We start from the raw sequence: 22,108 nt of genomic DNA, 5'->3' as shown, positions 1-22,108 counted from the left end.
AGCAAATACATTTTACATATTTGAATATAGGAGGAGGTTATATGTAAATCAATGATTATCTAATTGTCCCTTTCTGTTGAAATTGCTTCCCTCCCTCCTACATCCCCTTGTGTACATTCACTACACCCAGGAGATGGACTAGATTGCTCTCCAAGCTTAAAACCCATTCTGAAATCTATGCCTACCAATTGCTGTATAACATTTTTTCTTTACAGACTGCCTATTAAACATTTTCTAGTCATACAGGCTAGAATAGGCATCAAATGAGAGTTTCTCTAGGAATGCTGTTGCTATGCTCAAACAGCTTATGCAAATAGACTCTCCCCGCAACTGCTGGAAAACCGCTCATGAGAGCTGGGGAGGGCCTCCTAGAATGATATATGGAGTTTTTTGGGGGACCATAGTAGGACGGGAAAATCAGCAGGTATTGGGTGGAGACACCTTCTACCAGCAAGAAGATTTAACAGAGAATGAGCCCTGCTCATGTAACATATCTCAATGAGTAGACAGCAAGGGTGTGGGATTGTGACTGGCAACCTCCCTCTCCTACCATCCACACGTTCTTCCAAAGTTCTGCGCAAGCTCTGGATTCTTGATTGGAGACACTGCAAGATGCTGTACCTAATTGTGCCCCAATTACGGGTACAGTGCCTAGGGCTATGCAGATTATAAACAGGGTTCAGAAAAAGTTATACTCCCTCTGAAAGAGTGGGTATGTTGCTTGGGGGTACTCATGGATCCTTTGCTATATCTTGAAGCTCTAGTGGCCTCGGTGACACAGAGTGCTTTCTATCGGCTTCGGCTGGTGGCCCAGTTGCGCCTCTTTTTGGATAGGGATATCCCAGCTTCTGTTGTCTGTGCTCTGATAACCTGTAGGTAGGATTACTGGAAGGCGTTATATATAGGGCTGCTTCTTTAGATGGTTTAGAAACTTCAGCTGGTGCTGAATTTGGCAGCTGATGAGACTTGCCACCTCACGACACTCACAGAAACATTGAAATCAATTCATATGATTCTACTTTTTTGTCTAATTAGCATTCCACTCAAAATGAGACCTTGAATTGACTTTGAGCTACTCTGTGTTTCTCATGCTCACGAATAACCACTTTGTTGTTTGCTCAGATGGTAACTGAACTCCAATCAACGGGTTTTTAAATATAATTGAAATTGATTACCCGAAGCACGATTTAGAACAATAGGCTTTGCAAAAATTGCCTTGTTGAAAGCTAGAGCAAAGTAAAACATTACTTTTATCTCTTAGACTATATCTGTAAAAAAAAAAAGCTTTGTTCTTTTTCAAAGCAGATGGCTCTTCTTTCTTTAACAGAAAAGAAAAAGATTACACACAGTTCATAGTATAGGTGCACAAATACAGTTGCCTCTGGCAACCATAAATTTAATTCTTGTAACCAGCAAATAAAACTTTCAGTATATTTCACTATAGGAGTAAAAGGTAAAGGGACCCCTGACCATTAGGTCCAGTTGTGACCGACTGTGGTAAACTGCCTCCAGCCGCTCGCCCCTCCCTCACCTGTCTTTGCTCTCCGGCCAGACCAGGTCCTCTAGGGCAGGGCTGGCAGACACGTTTACTTTTTCAGAAACAGGACAATATAACACCGGTAAGGCTGCCACCACTCCCTTTGTCCCAGGGAACCCAGAGCCGCAACCCAGGGAGAAGGCTGTGCCCCGTTGTTGCTGGTTACCCCCACTCCACAAGTTGTATCCACAGACTTGCAGACAGAAATTCTACGGTAGAGCACAACCAAGCGTAAGGCTAGGAATTAGCTTTTCCCCCGGAAAGGCACACAAACCAAAACAATTTCTTTCTTTAAAATTTATTTTAAAAGAACATAAGGAAACATGCTAAAAAGCAGGCACTTTTGAAACTTACAGGCAAGAAAAACAAGAACATTGTGAAATCTAACTGACTTACATACTCACGACTAAATGACAGATAAGATAAGATAGTCCTTCTAATGGTCCGCAGTCAAAGGTGTCAGCAATTCTCCATCACAAAGGGCAAAAGGACGGCTACTTAGGTGGAGCAATAGCAGCCGGGCGATGGCCAGCATGACTAAGCCACTTCTGGCAAACCAGAGCAGCACACAGAAACGCCATTTACCTTCCCGCCAGAGCAGTACCTATTTATCTACTTGCACTTTGACATGCTTTCGAACTGCTAGGTTGGCAGGAGCAGGGACTGAGCAACGAGAGCTCACCCTCTCGCGGGGATTTGAACCGACGACCTTCTGATCGGCAAGTCCTAGGCTCTGTGGTTTAACCCACAGCGCCACCCACGTAATATGGTTTTAAAAGCTGGCAGTACCAGTGGGAGGTAGAGGTTGCCTCTTTCCAGCTGGCACCCGGCTTTCAGTCATGGGTTGGTGGAAGAGCATTGCTGTTGTTTGCATCCATCTATCTCAAGAGACAATGCAGTGTGCCTCCGGGGGTGAAGTGAAACCCCACTGCGTTAGCAGCACCAAAGTGAGCTCCGCAGGGTGCAAGCCTGGACAGTATGTATGGAGGTCCTGAGCTTCCCAGATAACAACACACACACACATACCAGCCTTGTTTATGTGGTCTACAGGGAAAACAGCAATATTTGGCACTAGCTTGGCCGCAGGAGTTGCCAGGAGGAAGGGCATACAAAGCGCCATCCAACCGTCTTCGGGACTCCACTTCGGATTTGTATAGGGTTTACCCCTTAGCCTTTTCTTCTCCCAAAAATGTCCCTCAAGGCAGTTGAGGTACAGTGGTACCTCGGGTTACATACGCTTCAGGTTACATACGCTTCAGGTTACAGACTCCACTAACCCAGAAATAGTACCTTGGGTTAAGAACTTTGCTTCAGGATGAGGACAGAAATCGTGCTCCAGTGGCGTAGCGGCAGCAGGAGGCCCCATTAGCTAAAGTGGTGCTTCAGGTTAAGAACAGTTTCAGGTTAAGAACGGACCTCCGGAACGAATTAAGTACTTAACCCGAGGTACCACTGTATAGGATAAGAGTTTTCCTTCTCCTAGATGGGTTGCCTTCCCAGGGTTGAGGAGCCCCATCTGCCCCTCACTTCCCTCTACAGCAGGCTTCCTCAACCTCGGCCCTCCAGATGTTTTGAGACTACAATTCCCATCATCCCTGACCACTGGTCCTGCTAGCTAGGGATTATGGGAGTTGTAGGCCAAAAACATCTGGAGGGCCGAGGTTGAGGAAGCCTGCTCTACAACATGTACAGAAGTTGCCTTCTTGACCATTGGACCTGCTATTGGTCTCATCCGCTCAATCTGCCGGAACTTGTCTTCTTATGCAGGTGTATGTCGTCTCTGTGTCCCCAAAGGACTCCGGAGTTCAGACTTTCTTTTTATATTTTGTTTTGAGGCTTTTTGTTTTTTAGGGGGGGGTTGGAAGTCAGTGAATAATGAACTTTGCAAATTTGTGAGTGTTTATTGTTGTTGTTTAGTCGTTCAGTCGTGTCCGACTCTTTGTGACCCCATGGACCAGAGCACGCCAGGACCACTGCCTCCCGCAGTTTGGTCAAACTCATGCTGGTAGCTTCGAGAACACTGTCCAACCATCTCGTCCTCTGTCGTCCCCTTCTCCCAACATCAGGGTTTTTTCCAAGGAGTCTTCTCTTCTCATGAGGTGGCCAAAGTATTGGAGCCTCAGCTTCATAATCTGTCTTTCCAGTGAGCACTCAGGGCTGATTTCCTTAAGAATGGAGAGGTTTGATCTTCTTGCAGTTCATTGTGAGTGTTTAGCTTTAACCTATTTTGACTAATGTTGAATATTACCCCGTAGATTATTATTTTTTCTACAAAGCCCTGTGTGTGCAGTTTTGTGGAAAATATATAAATGTCCAAGTATTCTTTTAACTGTAAAAGCAATTTTACAATTTTCTAAGTTTTTTTTAAGCTTGTAATTTTTAAACAGTTGAAATATCTCTGCAGTTTAAAAGGGTAAAAAATTTCTTGCGTTCGTATGAACTTTGAATTCACCTGACACACATCTCCTTAGCAGATTCTTGTCATTCCTCCTTTTTTATTTCTTGAATTTTGGCTACAAATGGAATGTACTTAGAGATGCATTATTCACCAGTGGCATGACCAGGCACTCTTGCAGTACTTAACTTTTGAGAAATCTTTTTCAGCTTCAGAGAAGAAGAAGAAAGAATTAAGGTCCAAATTTGGCATGTTATTGGCAATCTTTTTTGTTTCAAACCAGGACTGCTTCAATTACTTATAAAGCAGAGGGCTGGGACATTTTTAGAGCAAAAGTAGATAAGGATGATTAACTCTTCCCCCCTTTATCTCGGTCTTCTCTCTTCATATATTTCTTTCCTCAGCCAATCTGTTTCATCTGGGTGAAAAAGTATTTGAGGGAAGACCTAACAAGGAAGTGATAGATGTAGGAGGGCTCAGCTCTTCTCATTTGCTTGTGCCCCCTTTGCTCTAAAAATATAATTTATATATTTCATAAAATTTGTACACTGTTTGATTGTAAAACAATAACAACATGAAAGCGGGTTACAAAATGATAAAACAATAAAATCAAGAAAACATAGTTTAAAATATATTAAAAGTTAAAATACTAAAATACACATGTACACACACAGAGAGACAGACCGACAGAGACTTTCCTGGAAAGGGAACAAAAGTGAAATAAGTCTGATTCTTCCATCTCTCTAAAAATTATACAACAATAATGCGTATAGTACAGTTTCTGATTTTTCAGTACCATACAGATATACACAATTTGCATATGGAATACCATTAAATAATCCTTCCAAAGAAGCTGATACAATGACATCCAAGTCAATTAATGTACAGTTATATAGTCTGGGACAAATAACAATCTCCAGTAATTAGCACATCCCTCTTGCAGTTATTGATGTTTCATCCTTGGGAGTGAATAGTTGCTCTCTTGATGAAGGGAGCTCTCCATGTTTCTCAATGTAATTTCTACCATGGCTTAAAGGATGGAAGGGAGCAGATGTTGCAAGTACATGAGAAATTGGCAAGTACGTGCCAATTTGGAAGAGAAGTGGGCTAGCTTCAGGCCAGAGCCTTGTAGCTCTACCCATGAATTGCTTTTCCATTTTTTGCTGCTTGCTATCACTATGCTGGTTGGTTTGTTTTTTTTAAAAAAAACCACAGTTCACAAAGGAAAGGGGCAACAAGAAGTTGCCCCAAATTGGAAAAGTAATTCTGCAGAAATTGTCAAGGGGAAAGCCCTTCTTCATGAGCACATAGTTAAACTATGGAACTCACTCCCACAGGAGGCCACCAACTTCAGTGGTTTTTTAAAAGGATTTGACAAATTAATGGAGGAGAAATGTAAAAAAAGGTAAAGGACCCCTGGACAGTGAAGTCCAGTCAGAGGTGACTACATTAATACCTCTGGTTACTCCTTTCGTCTTCCTTCTGAATGTGTTGGGTAACGAGCTCTGCTAACCTGGAAGTAGGTCTCCTGGAAGCAAACTTTGTCCCAGGATGTGAGCGGAAGTCGTGCGTTGGAGCCAGGCCCCATTAGTGAAAGCACGCCTCAGGTTAAGAATGGTTTCATGTTAAGAACAGGCCTCCGGAGCGAATTAAGTTCATAACTGGAGGTACCACTGTATAGGGTTGCGGCGGTCATCTTGATTTCAGGCCGAGGGAGCTGGTGTTTGTCCACAGACAGCTTTCCGGGTCATGGGGCCTTCATGGCGCAACAGAACACCGTGACAGAAACCAGATCCCATGGAAACACCGTTTACCTTCGCGCCACAGCAGTACCTATTTATCTACTTGCACTGGCATGTTTTGAGCTGCTAGGTTGGCAGAAGCTGGGACAGAGTAACGGGAGCTCACCCCGTTGCGGGGATTCGAACCACCAAATTTCCGATCGGCAAGCCCAAGAGGCTCAGTGGTTTTAGACCTCAGCGCCACCCGCATCCAATGGAGAAGAATAAGGTTATAAATGACTACTAGCCATGATGGCTATGCTCTGCCTCCACAGTTGGAGGAGTAATACTTCTAGATACCAGAAGCCACAGGAAGAGGGAGTGCTCTTGTGTTCGGGTCTTACTTGCAGGTTTCCCCACAGGTATCTAAGCTGTCACTGTGAGAACAGGATGCTGGACGAGATGGGGCCTGATCCAGCAAGCTTTACGTGTATTATTGTGATGGAAATTTGGCGTGGTTCTTACCTCATCAGTGTTACAAGGTGGCTGAAGTTTATATGTTTGTATTCTTCATTTAAACATTTTTTTTAAAGAAAGTTTGTAACCTTTGCGTTGTTCTCCACAGCCTCATTCGCTGCCCATATTTCACTTTGGGGCTGCTGAGGATGATGTGATTAAAACAAAAACAAAAACTTGACTTGGAATAACTTGGAACAGATTTTTACATTGCCCTAATTAGGCTATTCCCAGTCCTGTTATACCTCACAGCACCCCCTCCACCTTTTGCAGAACACTCAGGGGGTGTTAAACAGTGCTTTAAAAGGCAGCAGTGGGAGTTATACTATATATCTCCCCTCCAAGCCAGATGCTGGGGGGGGGGCAGGGCAGTGCTCGGCTTTTCCTCCCTCCTCCCTAAACCCATCTTCTAGGGTGTTGTTGTTGTTTTTTGTTGTTTTTTGTGTGGGAGGAACCTTCCGGAACATGAAGTTCCCTTCCCTGCCATCCTGAAGCTGCCTCCGGAGCAGGGAAGGTTCCCGGTTTAAAAATGATTCTAATTGTAGGCTTTGTCACAAAGCCACAAGGATGTCTTGCAGAAAACACTGGCGCTTCACTCGGTGCTGACACTAAATACACACAGGCTCAGTTAAAGGCATATCCAGGCATGCTGATCGGCAACTACGTGCTGTAGCCTTGAGCCTCCTCCTCTGAGCTAGCTAAATAAGAGTTATAGAGTGCCCTTAAAAAAAAAGCAAGAATGCATTTACAGACAGGCTCAGGTGAGCAACCTATAAATCTCCCTTGTAGATGTTTTTCAGTAAATCATTCTGAGAACCAAAGGGTACATTGAACCCCCTGAACTGAATGTCATGCCTCCCTTTGCTGCAGATGCAGCTTGGACTTTTTCTCCCTCGAGTCTCCGTGTCTCTCACTTCCACAGATCTCTTTTTACTGTGGAAGGTACCCATGCTCAGGAATGCCTTTGCTCTCACCTGTGAAAGGTTGCAGGGCATGCAGATATCTCGCATGCTGCCCGGCCTCTTCCATTTCCATTCCTGTGGCAATGTCTGGGGCCAGTAGGAGAGTATGTAGCATTGGCTGCAGAAAGGAGCACTGTTGGGGGGGGGGGGAGGCAGCACACCCTGTGGCAGAAAGCACTGAAAAATGGCGAGGCACCAGCAGAGTCCCCCAAGGGGCCCAAGGGGCCCAGTTGCCAGTCAGGAGCTGGCGTAGCGAGAAAATGGACACGCATATCCTTCTGCCCTCGATGGCACGAGTGCTGGGGCTTTGGATGCAATGGCGGGTCTGCCCCTCTTCTTGCTGGGTTTTGCTGCTCCCCAGCCAGGCTTTGGATTGCTCTGCCCAGTACAGTGGTACCTCGGGTTAAGAACTTAATTCCGGAGGTCCGTTCTTAACCTGAAACTGTTCTTAACCTGAAGCACCACTTTAGCTAATGGGGCCTCGCGCTGCCGCTGCGCCGCTGCTGCACGATTTGTGTTCTCATCCTGAAGCAAAGTTCTGAACCCGAGGTAATATTTCTGCGTTAGCGGAGTCTGTAACCTGAAGCGTCTTTAACCTGAAGCGTATGTAACCTGAGGTACCACTGTACGCTTGAAAGTAATATAACCCGTGCTCTTTTTCTAGAAAAAGAGGTGCCGGAACTCACCATGAACGCCTCCCTTGTTGTCTTAGAATGGCAACAGCGTTCACCTGAGAGGTGCCAGAACTGAGTTCCAGAGAGCAGGGGTGTAGGAAGGGGGGGGGGCGGTGGGAGCTGACTGCCCTGGGTGCCCTCACTGAGGGGGGTGACATTCAGCGCGCTGCCTGCCCACTACTCCCAAGCCTACCCCAAGCCGTCGGGGTAAGGGGGGCAGCTGGTCCGCTGTAGGAATGATTGCTGGGTGCGGAGCACACTCCCCACCTGCAGGCAGCCTCACCTGCCTACACGCGTGACCTTGAGGTGCAGGGCACACTCCCCCTCACAGATAAAGCTGTCTGAACATCTTGCCCTCTGTCTAACCTTTTGCGGTCTCAGTAGTCTGTGGTGTCCTGTCTGTGACCTTTGTCTCTTTCGTCATACACTGTGCAAGGGGAAAATGACGCGGTGGAAACAGGTGCCGAAATAACTTTGTACCACCCCACGATCTCGGGACTGGAAGATTTGTAAAGGTCACAGCCCAAAATGTATCTGCCTGGGTTTGCATATTGTGTCAATAAAAGGAGCCTCCACAGAGCTGGCCGGCAGCTTGCTTGCAGCTCACAGCTCACCTGCATTATCAACTCCTGCCTCATGTCCTTCATTTCACGCTGCTTTGCCGGCAGCATTCCCCCCTTCCTCCTTTGTTTTGACAGCTTGGGGGAAGCTTGAGAGTCGTGGCGAAGGTCCACCATGGGTGGCTCACTCTGCCCCTGGCGGCAGGGCATGTGTGCCGCTCTGGCACCCGAACGGCTATCCCACGCCTGTCCTGGGCAGCGCAGGCATATGCTCTGCCGCTGCTGGAGAGTTCCGGCTGAAGGGAAAAAAGCCCCGAATATAATTTAAAAGTGCCTAGATGCTGCTGGATTATGCTACATATTTACGCTCTTTTCAGCCCTAAAAAATATGTGCATATATAATCCGTTCTTGCTGTCATTTCAAACACCTGAAATACGAGCCCATTCAGACCCTGAGCAGATGGAATGGGATTGCAGACCAAAGATACACAAGTGCTCCACTTATATCCCTGGAACATTTGAACTGATGCTGTGCTGGGACACTTTGAACCTTACTGTTCTCCATGGGACCAGTATGTGTCACAGCAAATGACTGAATTTTCCCATCTCTGCTTGGCAGCATCCGTTGTTCACATTTTAATTTATAATTTTATGGCTAGGACAGCTTCTACCTGGGAACTCTCTCTTGACACTAAAGCTTATAATCCATCCCCCTTTCTTGCCTTTCCTCTTGTTCAGTTGAATTCTATGCTAGTTCTATATGCTACAATATATTAATGTAATCTGTATGGCGATCAGTTGCAAAACCGTCCTTGGCTTCCACAGAGGTGAGATTGAGTATAAAGATCAATCTGCTATTGTGCAATTTTTTTACACAGAAAACATCTCCGTAGGTTAAATGATCCACAAGCTTTTAAGCAGACGTTAGCAGCCGAGTTCTAATTATGAATACATTAAATGTATAACAAAAATCCACTTGTGCTATGGTAGGCACAGTTTGTAATAATGATATAACACTTCATCTGCAGGGTTAATGCCACAATATAAGCATCAGCTTTTTAAATACCCAAGGCACAAGGGCCATTCTGTAACTCTTTGTTATCTGTAATTGGATTATCTCGGTTTTAACTCAACACAGTACTTTCAGAAATGTGCATTTTAAAAGATCAAGTACAATGTGTACTTGATATTTTTGTTTTGTTTTTTTTACTTTACTTGGTTTTCACTAAAATGTTTTAATGTTGAAATGTACCCACTAAATAGAGACTTGACTTTTGCAAATATCTTGGGTGGGATTCAACTAAGTTGTTGCATGCACACAAAGAGGTCTGCTCACACAACAGGACTTCTCCCCCTCAGCTCTTCCTCATGCCCCTCCCCATTTCTGTTCCAGAGTGATGGTGAAAAGCCCAGAACTGGTGGGGGGTTTTTTGGGGGGGGGAGAATAGGAGGGAAAGCCTTTTTACATGAGCAGAGCCATTCCATGCACACATAACCCCATTTAGCACTACCCTGAATCCCCCCCCCCCCGTTTATGTTTAATTTTAAAAATCTCAGCTGCTACTGAATTTAGCTAGGTTTAACTAAAGTCAAAGTCTACTCTGAAAGTTGTTAAACACTTGCACTTCTGCACTTATTTAATGTTTTTGCGGACAGTTTACAACTAATGTCCTTTAAGTTTTACATTTTGCAGTATATGCATATACATTTAAGTATATACATTTTGCAGTATATGCATTCTGTTAACTGAAATAAGTGTATTTTACTCCTAATTATAGTTATTTTAAAATGTTTTTAATTGTTTTTATTGATAATATTAACATTTCCTGTCAACCGCTTTAGAGGTTTTACTACAATCAACTGGCATATAAATTTTGTTAATTAAATGAAGCAGGTAATTGAATAATAAATTGTTGCCAAAAGAAAAAGAGGAAGAAGTTAGTTTTGTTTTGCATCATACTGTCCCTGCCATCCTGAGGATGACTCTCTTGGGGATTTAGGCTACTATTTACAAATCAGTTCAAAGGAATCTTCAAGGTCTTTTGAAAAATAATGCATTCATGTTACTTTAGATATTTCATTCCTTCTCTGCCCATTCAGGTTCTCCTATAATCAAAAACTATTTTTAATAGTCTCAGGTGGGCTGAGATGCTGTATGTAGAGTGGCCCAAATAGAGGCAGCTATGGGAAGAAAGAAATGTTTGAACTGGCCCATCTAAGCTGACACATCTAGGAGCAATTTGTGCAATTGTGAGGCCATGTTTTCCTGTCAATGAACTTGCTGTGAATTGCTGTTAAGATCCAGGGGAGTGTGTGTGTGTGAGAGAGAGCTCGGTTACATGCTCCTCACAGCTTTGTCTTTAAGAACCATTCCATGTAGAGTGATTTACAACTGTCTGAAGCAGCCCTATGATGCTGTAATGTTAAATTGATAGCTAGAAACGCTTTGGAAAGGCCCTGTGTATAAAAGTTCTACAGACGCATCTCGATTATTTATCCCCATTCTCAGGGTAGTTAGCAGATTTCTTCAAGAAATACTTTTCATTATGCTGATTACTAGGGTGAGGTTCACTTCTTTCCCCGATGATTTTGCGGCAGACCTAAATGTTTTGCTTCTCCCTTTGCTTTGCAGTACAGAATTGGACAGCTGTACATGATCAGTAAACACAGCCACGAGCAAAGTGATCGTGGAGAAGGGGTAGAAGTGGTGCAGAACGAACCCTATGAAGATCCGAATTATGGGAATGGTCAATTGACCGAAAAACGGGTTTATCTGAACAGGTAAACATTTCTGCCATTGCATTGTCCTGGGATGTCTATGCGGATTTGGGAGGTAAAGTCTTCTTGTGCAGTTTGTTCTGTTTCAGGCACGGGATGTGTGGTGGAAAACCACTGATTTATAGAATTTATGAGAGGAACCATGGGGGTGAAGGTTATTTCCAAATGTGCAGCCTTTGCCATTGAAAAGGAGTGTGGCATGGGGGCAGAGTAGTAGCTTTGGAAATGACATATCGTATTTTTCCGTGTATAAGACTAGGGTTCCCCCCCTAAAAAATAATGTCCAAAATTTAAGGGCGTCTTATACACAGGGGCCATCTCCCCCCATTTTCTTAAATCTGAGTCCCCCAAAATAAGGGGTGTCATATACATGGAGGCATCTTATAGACAGAAAAATATGGTACTTTCCTCCTCTCCATTTCTTCTTAAGACATTTTGTTTAGGTTTTATGCCCAGTATATATGTCTTACAGTTGCACTTGCACAACTCTCTGTCTCAGTGCTTCCCAAACTTCCCCCCTCCATGGGCCCACTTGGAAATTGCTGAGGGTCTGGCCAATCTTAATGATTTTTCTGCCTGCTATAACAATTCTAATGTGCTAGATTCTGCATATGATTTTTAATTCTGTTTTTATTGCTTCTTTTACTACATATATTCCAATTTGAATCAAAATTGTAAGGGTTCATCACAGACATCCCACAGACCACCTGAATGAAGCTCGCAGACCACTGGTCACAGTTTAGCAGCTGGCATGTGAGACAAAAGTCAGCAAAGCGTCCCCTTTCTGTATAGATTAGTCTAAGAATTATGCCTGAGAGAAAACAAACTATAAGGTGACATGGAATGAAGACCAGGCAGGACTCCAGATACAATGATGTTTAAAGTGCACTGAAGATAAGGATTTGTGTAAGCAATTCGCCATAAATCCAGTCACCAAGGGAACTGCCTCTGGCGACAGCCTGTGTCCTAGTCAGGACGTGCAGCAACATACAAATCCTCTCCCCTCCCTGGAGCTCCCAGTGAATTCCAAGGAATTGCTGTTCCAAAGCTCAGTGTGACATCAGGCCTCCCCAGAGTCCAGTGTGGAAGAGTTGGTCGGGTGGGTGGATGATCTCTCCAGCTCTGGGATTTGGAACGGGCAGTGCAAGAGACTTGCCTTGGTTCTGCCTTCTTAGTGCAATGTGTGAGACAATGCCCTGCTGCAAGTGTCTTATACATGCCAGAGGACTTCGAGGAGGAGAAGGATGGGGGATGACCAAGAATAATGACTGGTTTCTGACCCAAGCTAACATTTCTGAACACTGTATAGAGGTGTTGGCCAAACTTGGGTCTCCAGCTGTTTTGGTACAGTGGAACCTCTACTCACGACCACGGTCCATTCCGGAGGCCCGTCCTTATGGTGAAACGGGTTGCTGGGAGAGGCGCCATTGTGCGCAGGTGCGGGCAGCAATATCACTGATTCTGTGCAAGCACGAACGGCGATTGCTGCTCCTGCGCAGGCGTGAACGGCGGCAAACCTGCCAGTTACTTCTGGGTTTGTCGTGGTCACAACTTGGAACGTTCGCAAGTGGAGGCGGTAGTAATTAGAGGTTCTACTGTACTACAGTTCCCATCATCCCTGACCACTGTTCCTGTTAGCTAAGGATGATGGGAGTTGTAGTCCAAAATCACCTGGAGACCAAAGTTTGGCCAACACTGCTGTAGAGAATCACGAGAGCTAGAAATGTCTGGAGTGCATAGAAGAAAATTCCACTCATGGATCATTTATAAGCTGAACAACCCTAGGGAAAGTTCACTGATGTTGTGAAAATGTCTATTTTACACACTAGATTTGTCCACATTAATGTATCTCTGGGACGATAAGGATTTCCTGCATGGAGAAAAGTTGGCTATCAAAAGTTCAAGTCAGGATTGCACTTTCATTGAACTCCCAATGAGCAGATGCTGTAGGATAGCTTCAGGGTCCAGTCCTTCTTGAGGTTTATGTCCCACCAAAGCTGATGATAATAATTCTTGGCTTTTAAGCTCAAAAGGATCGAGAGGACTAATTAATTCATGTTTGTCATGGTCTCTCAGATTCTCTAATGTGTAAAGTATATTAGAAGATAGAAGGTGTCATCTTTCCAGTTGAAGTCAGTCTGGCTCACAATGCACAGAGAATTGCTTGTGGAAGTATAAGCAAACATCACTCTCAAGAGAAATGACTCATGGGGGGGGGGCAACAGGTTTATGTCAGCAAAGCAAGGTGACATTATGGATATATATATATATATGGCCTTGAGCATCAGTAACCTATAACAGTAAAGTGAAGGACATGATTGGGGGATATCTTATTTTCCTCTTTGTGCTCTGCAATTTTTTTAAGCAAAATATATTAATATCCCGAGGTCACATGATAATGTTGAAGGGTTGGTGCTTCTGCTCAGACTGAAGACTGGTTCTAAATGAAAGATTTATATTGCTCTTTTTCAAAATGTGTTGTTTAATCTATTTCAATTGCATTCCTACTGGCAGCCTAACCAAACTTTGCTGCTTTGCACATTCACTTCTGTTCCCTTAGGTCCATTTATTTTTATTGAGCTTCTTTGTGACAGCAATATTCTGTCCGTTGTATCACTGCAGTGCTACCCCAGAATTCTGTCAGCTCTGTCCTTTTCACAGCCTAGCAACAAGATTACCAACCACAGTCCACTTGCAAATTATGTTATGCCAACATGCTTCAGACCCAAACTTAGGGTTAACGTCTAACAAATAAGAACCGGAACAGGTTATCCAGCTTTCACAGTGGTGCTTCTTAGGACAATACTTCACAACTACACACGTATGAATATAAAAACATGGACAGGTTAGTGCAGGGGTAGGCAACCTAAGGCCCATGGGCCACAAGCGGCCCACGGGGGTCGTTTAAGCGGCCCACAAGTCACCCCTAAACCGAGCCACCCGCTCATCGAGTCCCTGCGTGCTGTGCTAAACTGGCACAGTGTGGCGCAGGGACTCGCTTCTGCAGTGCCAGAAATTGTGTCTGCGCAGACCCTGGAAATCGCAGGCGCACACATTCACACACACACAATCTAGCCCACAGAAGGATCTCCACTGGAGTGAACCGACCCAGGTGAGGTAAACCTTGCTGGCCCCTGGGTTAGTGTGTGTGACGTTAACATAAGAGAGTGTGCTGGGGGTGAAATAGTTAAACAGGTTGCCCAGTCAGGATCCAGGAGGGTGGAGTCAGTGGGACTATAAAACCAGCTCTGGGAGGAGCAAAGGGAGAGTTCATTGGAGGGGTTCATGGAGGAGTTTGTTGGGAGTTGGGTGGTTGGTTGGAGTGGGCATGAATTGGGATAGAGTTTGTGGGTAGGTTGAGTTAGTGTAGCGAAATAGGCTGAGTCAGGAACAGTTAGGGGCTAGGAAGACAAGAAAATATCGGAGAAGTGGTTTAGTGAGTGAGAGCAGGTAGCGGAATTTATAGGTCTGGATAGGCACCCCATGATTGTAATGGACCGATACCGTTTATGAAGCCACACACTTGTTAAACTGCAATAAATAAACAAAAGTTTATGTTTCAATTTAACCCTGAATGGACTCAGTATTGTCCCAGGTAGGGCCTGGGTGGTGGCAGCGAGAAATAAAGTGGTGGCACAGGGATCAATAGACAGTGAAACGTCCGGGGGCCCTGTGTGATCGCCACAGTGTGTTCATTCAGTTTTTTAAAGGAGAATCTCTACTGGCAAGAGGCATGAATAAGCAAAATTCCAAAGATCTGTTCAGAATGTTTTGGGCTGGAAATTTGTGCAAAACCAAAAGTAGTCCCCCTTTGTGATGGAGAAATATGTAACTTGGTTAATATTTTTCACAAAACAGCTGTATTTTTAGTACTCGACCTTAAGTTAATGGCAGGTCTTAGTAAACATGTTCAGTCCATGTTCATGGAATGCATTAACTCTTCTGGGTGTGCACAAAATGACCTTGGAGTACATACGTAAAACCTATGAAATCCAATGTACGTGTCCCAGCTGGAGTAAGAATTCAGACTGGAATGCTTTATCTTAATCCTGTTCAAGGAAAGAATGTTGGACATTTCCTTAACTCTGTAAAGGAGAAATGGTCAGATCGAAACATGGTACGTGCATGCAGAGTCTCATCCTAGTTGGTGTCTGATCCAACCTTTCGTCTTATCTTTTGCGCCTAGGGCACATATAGCAAAGAGGGGAGTGATCTCTTTTGTGTTTTCTCTTTCTCCCTTGCAATGTTCAACTTCACAGCAACCAAACTGTTTTACTCTCATGGTTCTCTTCTTTCTGTAGCACATTGCCCTTAGGCAAGTGTGAGCTCCTTACCTACTGATTTTTGCCTAAGGCAAATGCACTAGCAAAGTAACACAGCTTTATGTCTTCTTTTTTATGGTTCTCGAAGTGGAAAGTTTCCACTATTTTTTAATATACATTTTTGCCATATATTCTAGTACAAAAACCTCTGTCCATAATTTTAATATTTTCTACCATGCAAGCTGCCTGTACAGTATTTAATGAGCAGTTTCTAATAATATGCATTTTAAAGGACTTCCTTTCAGGCAGCCTATTTCAAGGCTCTCTTGGTTTGACTCTATATTAATTTAGAAGTGACACTTTTGCTAGAAATGACAAGTATATAATATTGTGTGCGAGTGAGATTGCTCTTGCTCATACAGCAGCGTCAAGAATTAATTAGTTTTTTAAAAATGAATATGGGAATTATATTGGTCAGAAATGACACATCCAGATGATTCACTATGATGGATGACTCGTTGGACCATTATTAGTAAATTCAAGCAGTTTTAAGCTCTCTCTTACAGAAACCACTGACTGTCTGCCCTCTGAGCCATCCTTTTTTCTTTTTCTTTTTCCCCTCTGCTCCATCCTTTCAAATGCCTTAGGAGTGCTAATTATATTTCACTGCTCAGCACAGTTTCAGTTGCAGGCTGGTATTGGAAAGCTTTGTGTTAAATGCATTGTTCCCTTCAAATCAATGAAATTGCTTAGGGTGTGAGTTATCACTAAATACATCCCATTGTGCTCTGCAGATGGAACCTACCTATTAATTTTACATCTAAAAACTTGCAGGTCTGTTCACTGTATCAAGAAATAGGGAATCTTTCCCTAAGGTTTCATTCTACCTTGTAGTGAACTCCAAAACCTCACACATTTCATTATTTTTGTATCGCTTCAACCCAAATTGAATTCGAGTTTGTACCACTTTCTGAGAAACTTGATACAAGGCCTTTATTAAGCTATATTGTTTGTAAGCTACAAGCCAATCTAGTTCCAACAGGTTTATTGAAGTTCAGTTTGTTCTTAGGTCTAGCCAAAAGTTTTCGATCGGCAATTTTCAAACTAAGTTCTAGGGAACTCTTACAAGATAAGGTTTTCCTCAATAGGAAGATCACTAATGGTGGGCCAAGTTTCCTGAAAGATAGCCGTCCATCACTCCTGCCACGGATGAGTCCAAATCTGACTGGTTATACGTCATTGTGACAACATCACATTTGCAGTGTGATCCCTGATTGGCTACATTCCCTGGAACAGGAAAAGTTTTTAAAGTGCTGTCTTAGATGCAACAATTTCTTGAAGAAGCAGAAGATCATAACTCTCTACCAGGGAGATTTCCATTAATATTACTGTATTAAATCAATATACTGTAGATAATGTAAGTAGATAATGTACTCTTAATGTCTGTGCTTTCAGTCAACCACCAGAGCAGTATTTTAAAGGGGATTACTATTAGGTAATTATAAGATGTCAGCCTTTGTTGAGAGTGAAATAACAAAAGGTCAAAATAATACTGTTTGTCAAATAAAACTGAAGCGTGAAAGGAAAGCATTGCACAAAACATATGTCTTTCAATTTTATTAGCTAAAATAATTCATATTTATTTAAGCAGAGTACTTGAGGACAGTACACAGGCTCTGTCAAACAGTTGTTCAGCAGATGCACTTACATTCATACCACACAAAGCTTTAAAAGTAGTAGCTAATTTTCCCTAGGTTGTAAACCATAGTCAAATCAAAGTTCTCACTTTGCTCCCAGGGTCATGCTACCCTGGGAGCAAGCCTTGGTTTGTCCTATCACCTGAACACAGGCTAGTGGTTTGTTTTTCCCAAACAACCCACGAGCAGAAAGCCAGGCCTGAGCTACTACTTATGGCTTCTTTGAAAGGAAACAAGTCATGAACCTGAGTTGAGACAGCACCATAAGCCCAATGCTTGTGGTTTCTTGCAATATGGTCAGCAAAAAGTCAAGTGGGGACTTTTGAGCAGTGTGCACCAGCATGCTGTTTGTTTCCATTAAACCCATAGTTAAGCATAGTTGCACCCCAGGCCATTGTGTGCAACTGCCGCAAAGCAGTTCAGCATGTACAAGTTTCCAGTTCCAATAAAAGACACTGTTTACTTCTCTCTCCCTACCCCGAAATCACCTGTGGACGAGGAAATGCTTTGCACTTGTCATAGGTCTATCCCTGGTGTATACATAAGAGCCAAATGGGCCAGGATATGGGAGAATAGGGTGAGCTGGGAGGTGGAGCTAACACTTAGCGCTCCAGTGACATGCACAGGAATAAAATATGAAGCCAACTGAGAGAAGCTTGCCTGTGAGCTTGAAGCCTTGGAGAAAACATTTGAATCTTTTATTTCCTCAGGAGGATTACTCAAACACCTGGAATTAGGTTTTAGATTTTCTGTTTTTCCAGCTGCTGGAAGAAGAAATAACTATATTAAAACCCTAAGGAGATTCCTTCTTGTGGAGCATCGTGTGTTGCAGAACTACCAGGAACAGCTCTACTAGTTTCTTCTACCCCTGGTTTCACCTAAATTTACCTTCCTACCATTCAAAAGCATCCCTTTTTCTAATCTCAGTGAGCAAATAACACCTCATTTTCAGTCTTTGAAAACTACCAGTATGTTTCCCATACGCTGATGTGGAAAGTATTCCCTGAAGGTAGAAAGTTTCAGATGGAACAAAAACTGATGGTGATATGTGAGCTCTTGAACCAGCCCCGGCTGCCACTTGTAGACTCCAGACTCTTGGCTTGATTATGATTATTCCAGAATTCACTGCAGTACCCCAGCATAAATCAGGTTACAGGTTCAGATGTCACAGCAAAGCTCTAGGATAGATGGCTAGGCATAAGCTAAGAAGTCCCAACACCTGACATGACCCCTGAGCTCCCCTTTGGAACAGTCATTTCCACTCTTTTCCCAAGCCACGGGACTGAGCATGCAAGTGAGCACTCCTAAAAGTAGGTTGAGTCTCCTGGGTCTGTTGCTTATGCCATCACAGCCATCACTGCATCCTTAGAAGTGGAGTCAACACAACCAGCTCACTCCAGTCTGGCCTCATTTGCTTCCCTGGGAGCGGGGAACAGTTCAATGACAAGAGGCAGTCAAGTCAGGTGGCTCCACTATAGCAGTCAGGGCATCTGATGTCATTGGGGTGGGCCACACCCCTGAGAACCTGCTTGGCCCTTATGTAAACACTCCAGACAAATAAAACACAGGCTAAAAAGCAGGCACCCCCAACTCCCCACCCCCGGCAACTCCTTATGTTGAATATTTTTCTTTTTAAGCCAACAAAAGTCAATAAAAATAGAATTTGGGAGGTGCAGAAGGAACAGCTGGTCAAATATTAACTGGCTTAGTATTCTTATATCAGAAATGGGTATCTTTTGACAAAAATCAAGATACAGTGGTACCTCAGGTTAAGAACTTAATTCGTTCTGGAGGCCTGTTCTTAACCTGAAACTGTTCTTAACCTGAAGCACCACTTTAGCTAATGGGGCCTCCTGCTGCTGCCGTGCCGCCAGAGCATGATTTCTGTTCTCAGCCTGAAGCAAAGTTCTTAACCTGAAGCACTATTTCTGGGTTAGCGGAGTCTGTAACCTGAAGCATATGTAACCTGAAGCGTATGTAACCCGAAGTACCACTGTGATACTTCCCTGATGTTCTTCCCTGAACATATCCTCATGCTAAGTCAGTATTAAGGTTCTTTGTACTTGTGATCTAAATTTTTGTTTCTCTTTGCAGCAAACTCCCAAGTTGGGCAAGAGCTGTTGTCCCCAAAATATTTTATGTTACAGAGAAGGCATGGAATTACTACCCATACACAATTACAGGTACGTTTTAAAGAACAGAGGGGAAGTGTTGTTTTAAGGTGAAGGTCATGTTTGCCCTTTGGTGCATTTGCAGAGGTCAGCAAACTTTTTCAGCCGGGGGGGGGGGCGGTCCACTGTCCCTCAGACCTTGTGGGGGGGGCAGACTATATGGGGGGGGGGATGAACAAATTCCTATGCCCCACAAATAACCCAGAGATGCATTTTAAATAAAAGGACACATTCTACTGATTAAATAAAAGGACAAACACACTGATTCCTGGACCATCCGTGGGCCGGATTTAGAAGGCGATTGGGCCAGATCCGGCCCCCGGGCCTTAGTTTGCCTATCCATGGGATAGACCTACATTGGCTCCAGGTATGCTTCTGAGCACAATTCGAAGTGTTGGTGCTTTAAAGCCCTAAACGGCCTCAGCCCAATATACCTGAAGGAGCATCTCCACCTGCATCGTTCAGCCCAGACACTGAGGTCCAGCTCTGAGGGCCTTCTGGTGGTTCTCTCACTGTGAGAAGTGAGGTTACAGGGAACCAGACAGAGGCCCGCCCTATGGAACGCCCTCCCATCAAATGTCAACGAAATAAACAACTGTCTGACTTTTAGAAGGCATCTGAAGGCAGCCCTGTTTAGGGAGGTTTTTAATGTTTGATGTTGTCCCTTTTTATTATTAATATTCTGTTAGGAGCCTCCCAGAGTGGCTGGGGAAACCCAGCCAGATGCACGGGGTATTCATCATCATCATTACTGACAAGATAAGCAAATAGGCAGACCCTGGTGTAAGGCAGCTTCCTTATGTTTCTCTCTATCTCTCTTGGTTCCTTGGAGCCATCAGGGAGGATGGTTTTGGGGAGGTTTCTGTTGTGTCCCAAGAGCTGTTGAGTCTTCATGCCCATACAAAGTCTGACCCCTGCTATTGTTGCCAAAGGAAGTGTGAGGGGGAAATAGGATTCAGAGACAGTGCACCCTTCCCCCCACAATTGCTTTGGCATATTTTTGCTGAAGCGAGCCAATTTCTCCTCCCACAGTTATTGCTTGGGGGACAAACTTTCCTTCACCTCCGCAGTATCTGCTGAGAGGAGGAGGTGGGGGCGTGAATTGAGGGTGAGAGCTCAACGTGCTGACTTGCAGGAAATGCATTTATTTTCAAAAGGTTTATCTGCACAAAACCAAATCATTTGCCAGATACAAATGTAATTCCAGTAATTAAATGCGGGTACGGAATGGTGACTTCAGTCCTCTGAGGAGTGTGCCTAACCTAAATTGTATTCCTCTGTAAGGACAGTATTTGACCTTATAGGAATATGTTATGAAATCAGCATCTAATCTGTCAGGGCAGCTTCAATCTGTTTTGTGGTTTTTTTCCTGAAATTGACCTCACTGGAGTCCTATTTATAAACTGAATCAGAAACTGGAATATCCCGGTCGTATTGAGAAAGAGCTAGGATATCTAAGACAAAATAAAAGCAAGGCATTCCCCTGACTTCCGCTACAAACAGGCTGTAGAATGCTTATCCGTTTTCTATTCATGTTTGCAGGTGATGAGTTTACCACCTGTCTCCTTGGGGTGCCTTAACAGCTCTTGGATGGGATGATAGGGAGAGCAAAATTATGCAAAAATATCTGCTGCCCTGGTGCTCCAGGAATCAAACTTCCACGTTCACCAGCGATGAAACAATTAGAAATACAGTCTTTCTGCACTGTTCCTTCCCATATAATCCACAGGAAATGCAATATGCATGTCAGCACAATGATTAATGTATTTTTACATTTTAATAAAGCAACATGAACAATAAAATAATTATGGCATTATTCTTTCCCCCCCTTTCTCCTCTTCCTATTGGGCAAATTTGGATCAGAATACACGGTAAGTTTTGCTTACTTTTTGTCATGTTAATTAAGTCTCGGAAAGGTTTTAGTAAAGCATAGTAATGGGGTTTTTCATAGTGGTAATATTGCTCAATAGAAGATGGATCCTCTTTTATATAACTAGGGAAGGATATTGCAGCTAATATTAGGAGGGCCTCATCAATTATTTAACTTAATATTATGTTAATTTCAGAAGCTTGATATATTTTGCTACCCAGTAGTTCTAATTGAAATGAAACCTCTATAAAAATAAGAAAAGGACAAGGCCTTTAAAGTGCCGGTTATTGCTGGTAGTCGAGAGACAGATTTTATTTTATCTTTTATTAACTCATAAAATGGTCATCTATCTGGATACAGTGTCTGGGAAAACTCTTCATTCTGCAAGCAAAATTAAACACATCTGGGCTCAGTGCCCAGAAAGGAGAAAAGGAACTGAATAAAAGAATGAGAGACACAAAAGGCACCAATACACTTACAGGTGCACTGAATCTATGATTCAATTTGGAACAGAAGAACCTTCTAATCTTTCCTCTTTCGACCGCAATGCAAAAATTGTAGAGGTGTTATTCTGCAATCCAGTTCCTTACCCTATAGCTGTTTAAAGAATAAGCAAAGCAAAGGATAAGAACAAGCAATAGTTTGATGAAATGAGAAAAGGCTAGGATGGGCCTTTGCTAAATTAATCAAGTGATCAAACGGAAGCAGAACCCAACAGTTTCTGGACTACATTGCTTATGCCTCACTGTGAACCTGCCCACTCCTTGAGATTATTTGGTGGATGGAGAAGTAGCTTTACATAGTTTAGTTACCACGTGGCATAATATATAGTTGCATCTTGGTGGAGTCAGTCACTAGGCAGACTGTATTTAGTTATTTCTGGGTAGAGTCAGGAGCTTTCTGTTACTGTTTCTGTCCGTGTTTAAGAGAGACAATAAATTCTTGTCTAGCTTGCTGTCTACTGC

At 43.5% G+C, this 22,108-nt stretch overlaps 1 protein-coding gene across 4 annotated transcripts in view; it reads left to right on the top strand.

The window, feature by feature from the left end:
- Positions 1-22,108, top strand: part of PITPNC1 (phosphatidylinositol transfer protein cytoplasmic 1) — a 140,393-nt gene that overhangs the window by 64,101 nt on the left and 54,184 nt on the right. For all 4 annotated transcript variants that reach the window (XM_028713014.2, XM_077924023.1, XM_028713007.2 and 1 more), the window contains 3 exons: positions 10,998-11,146; positions 19,197-19,285; positions 21,137-21,144. In XM_028713014.2, the coding sequence (XP_028568847.1) occupies positions 10,998-11,146; positions 19,197-19,285; positions 21,137-21,144 (246 nt within the window). The remainder of the gene's footprint in view (positions 1-10,997; positions 11,147-19,196; positions 19,286-21,136; positions 21,145-22,108) is intronic.

Source organism: Podarcis muralis, chromosome 2 (assembly GCF_964188315.1).
Source record: "Podarcis muralis chromosome 2, rPodMur119.hap1.1, whole genome shotgun sequence".
NCBI classification, from domain to species: domain Eukaryota; kingdom Metazoa; phylum Chordata; class Lepidosauria; order Squamata; family Lacertidae; genus Podarcis; species Podarcis muralis.
This window is presented reverse-complemented; position numbering and strand designations above follow the sequence as displayed.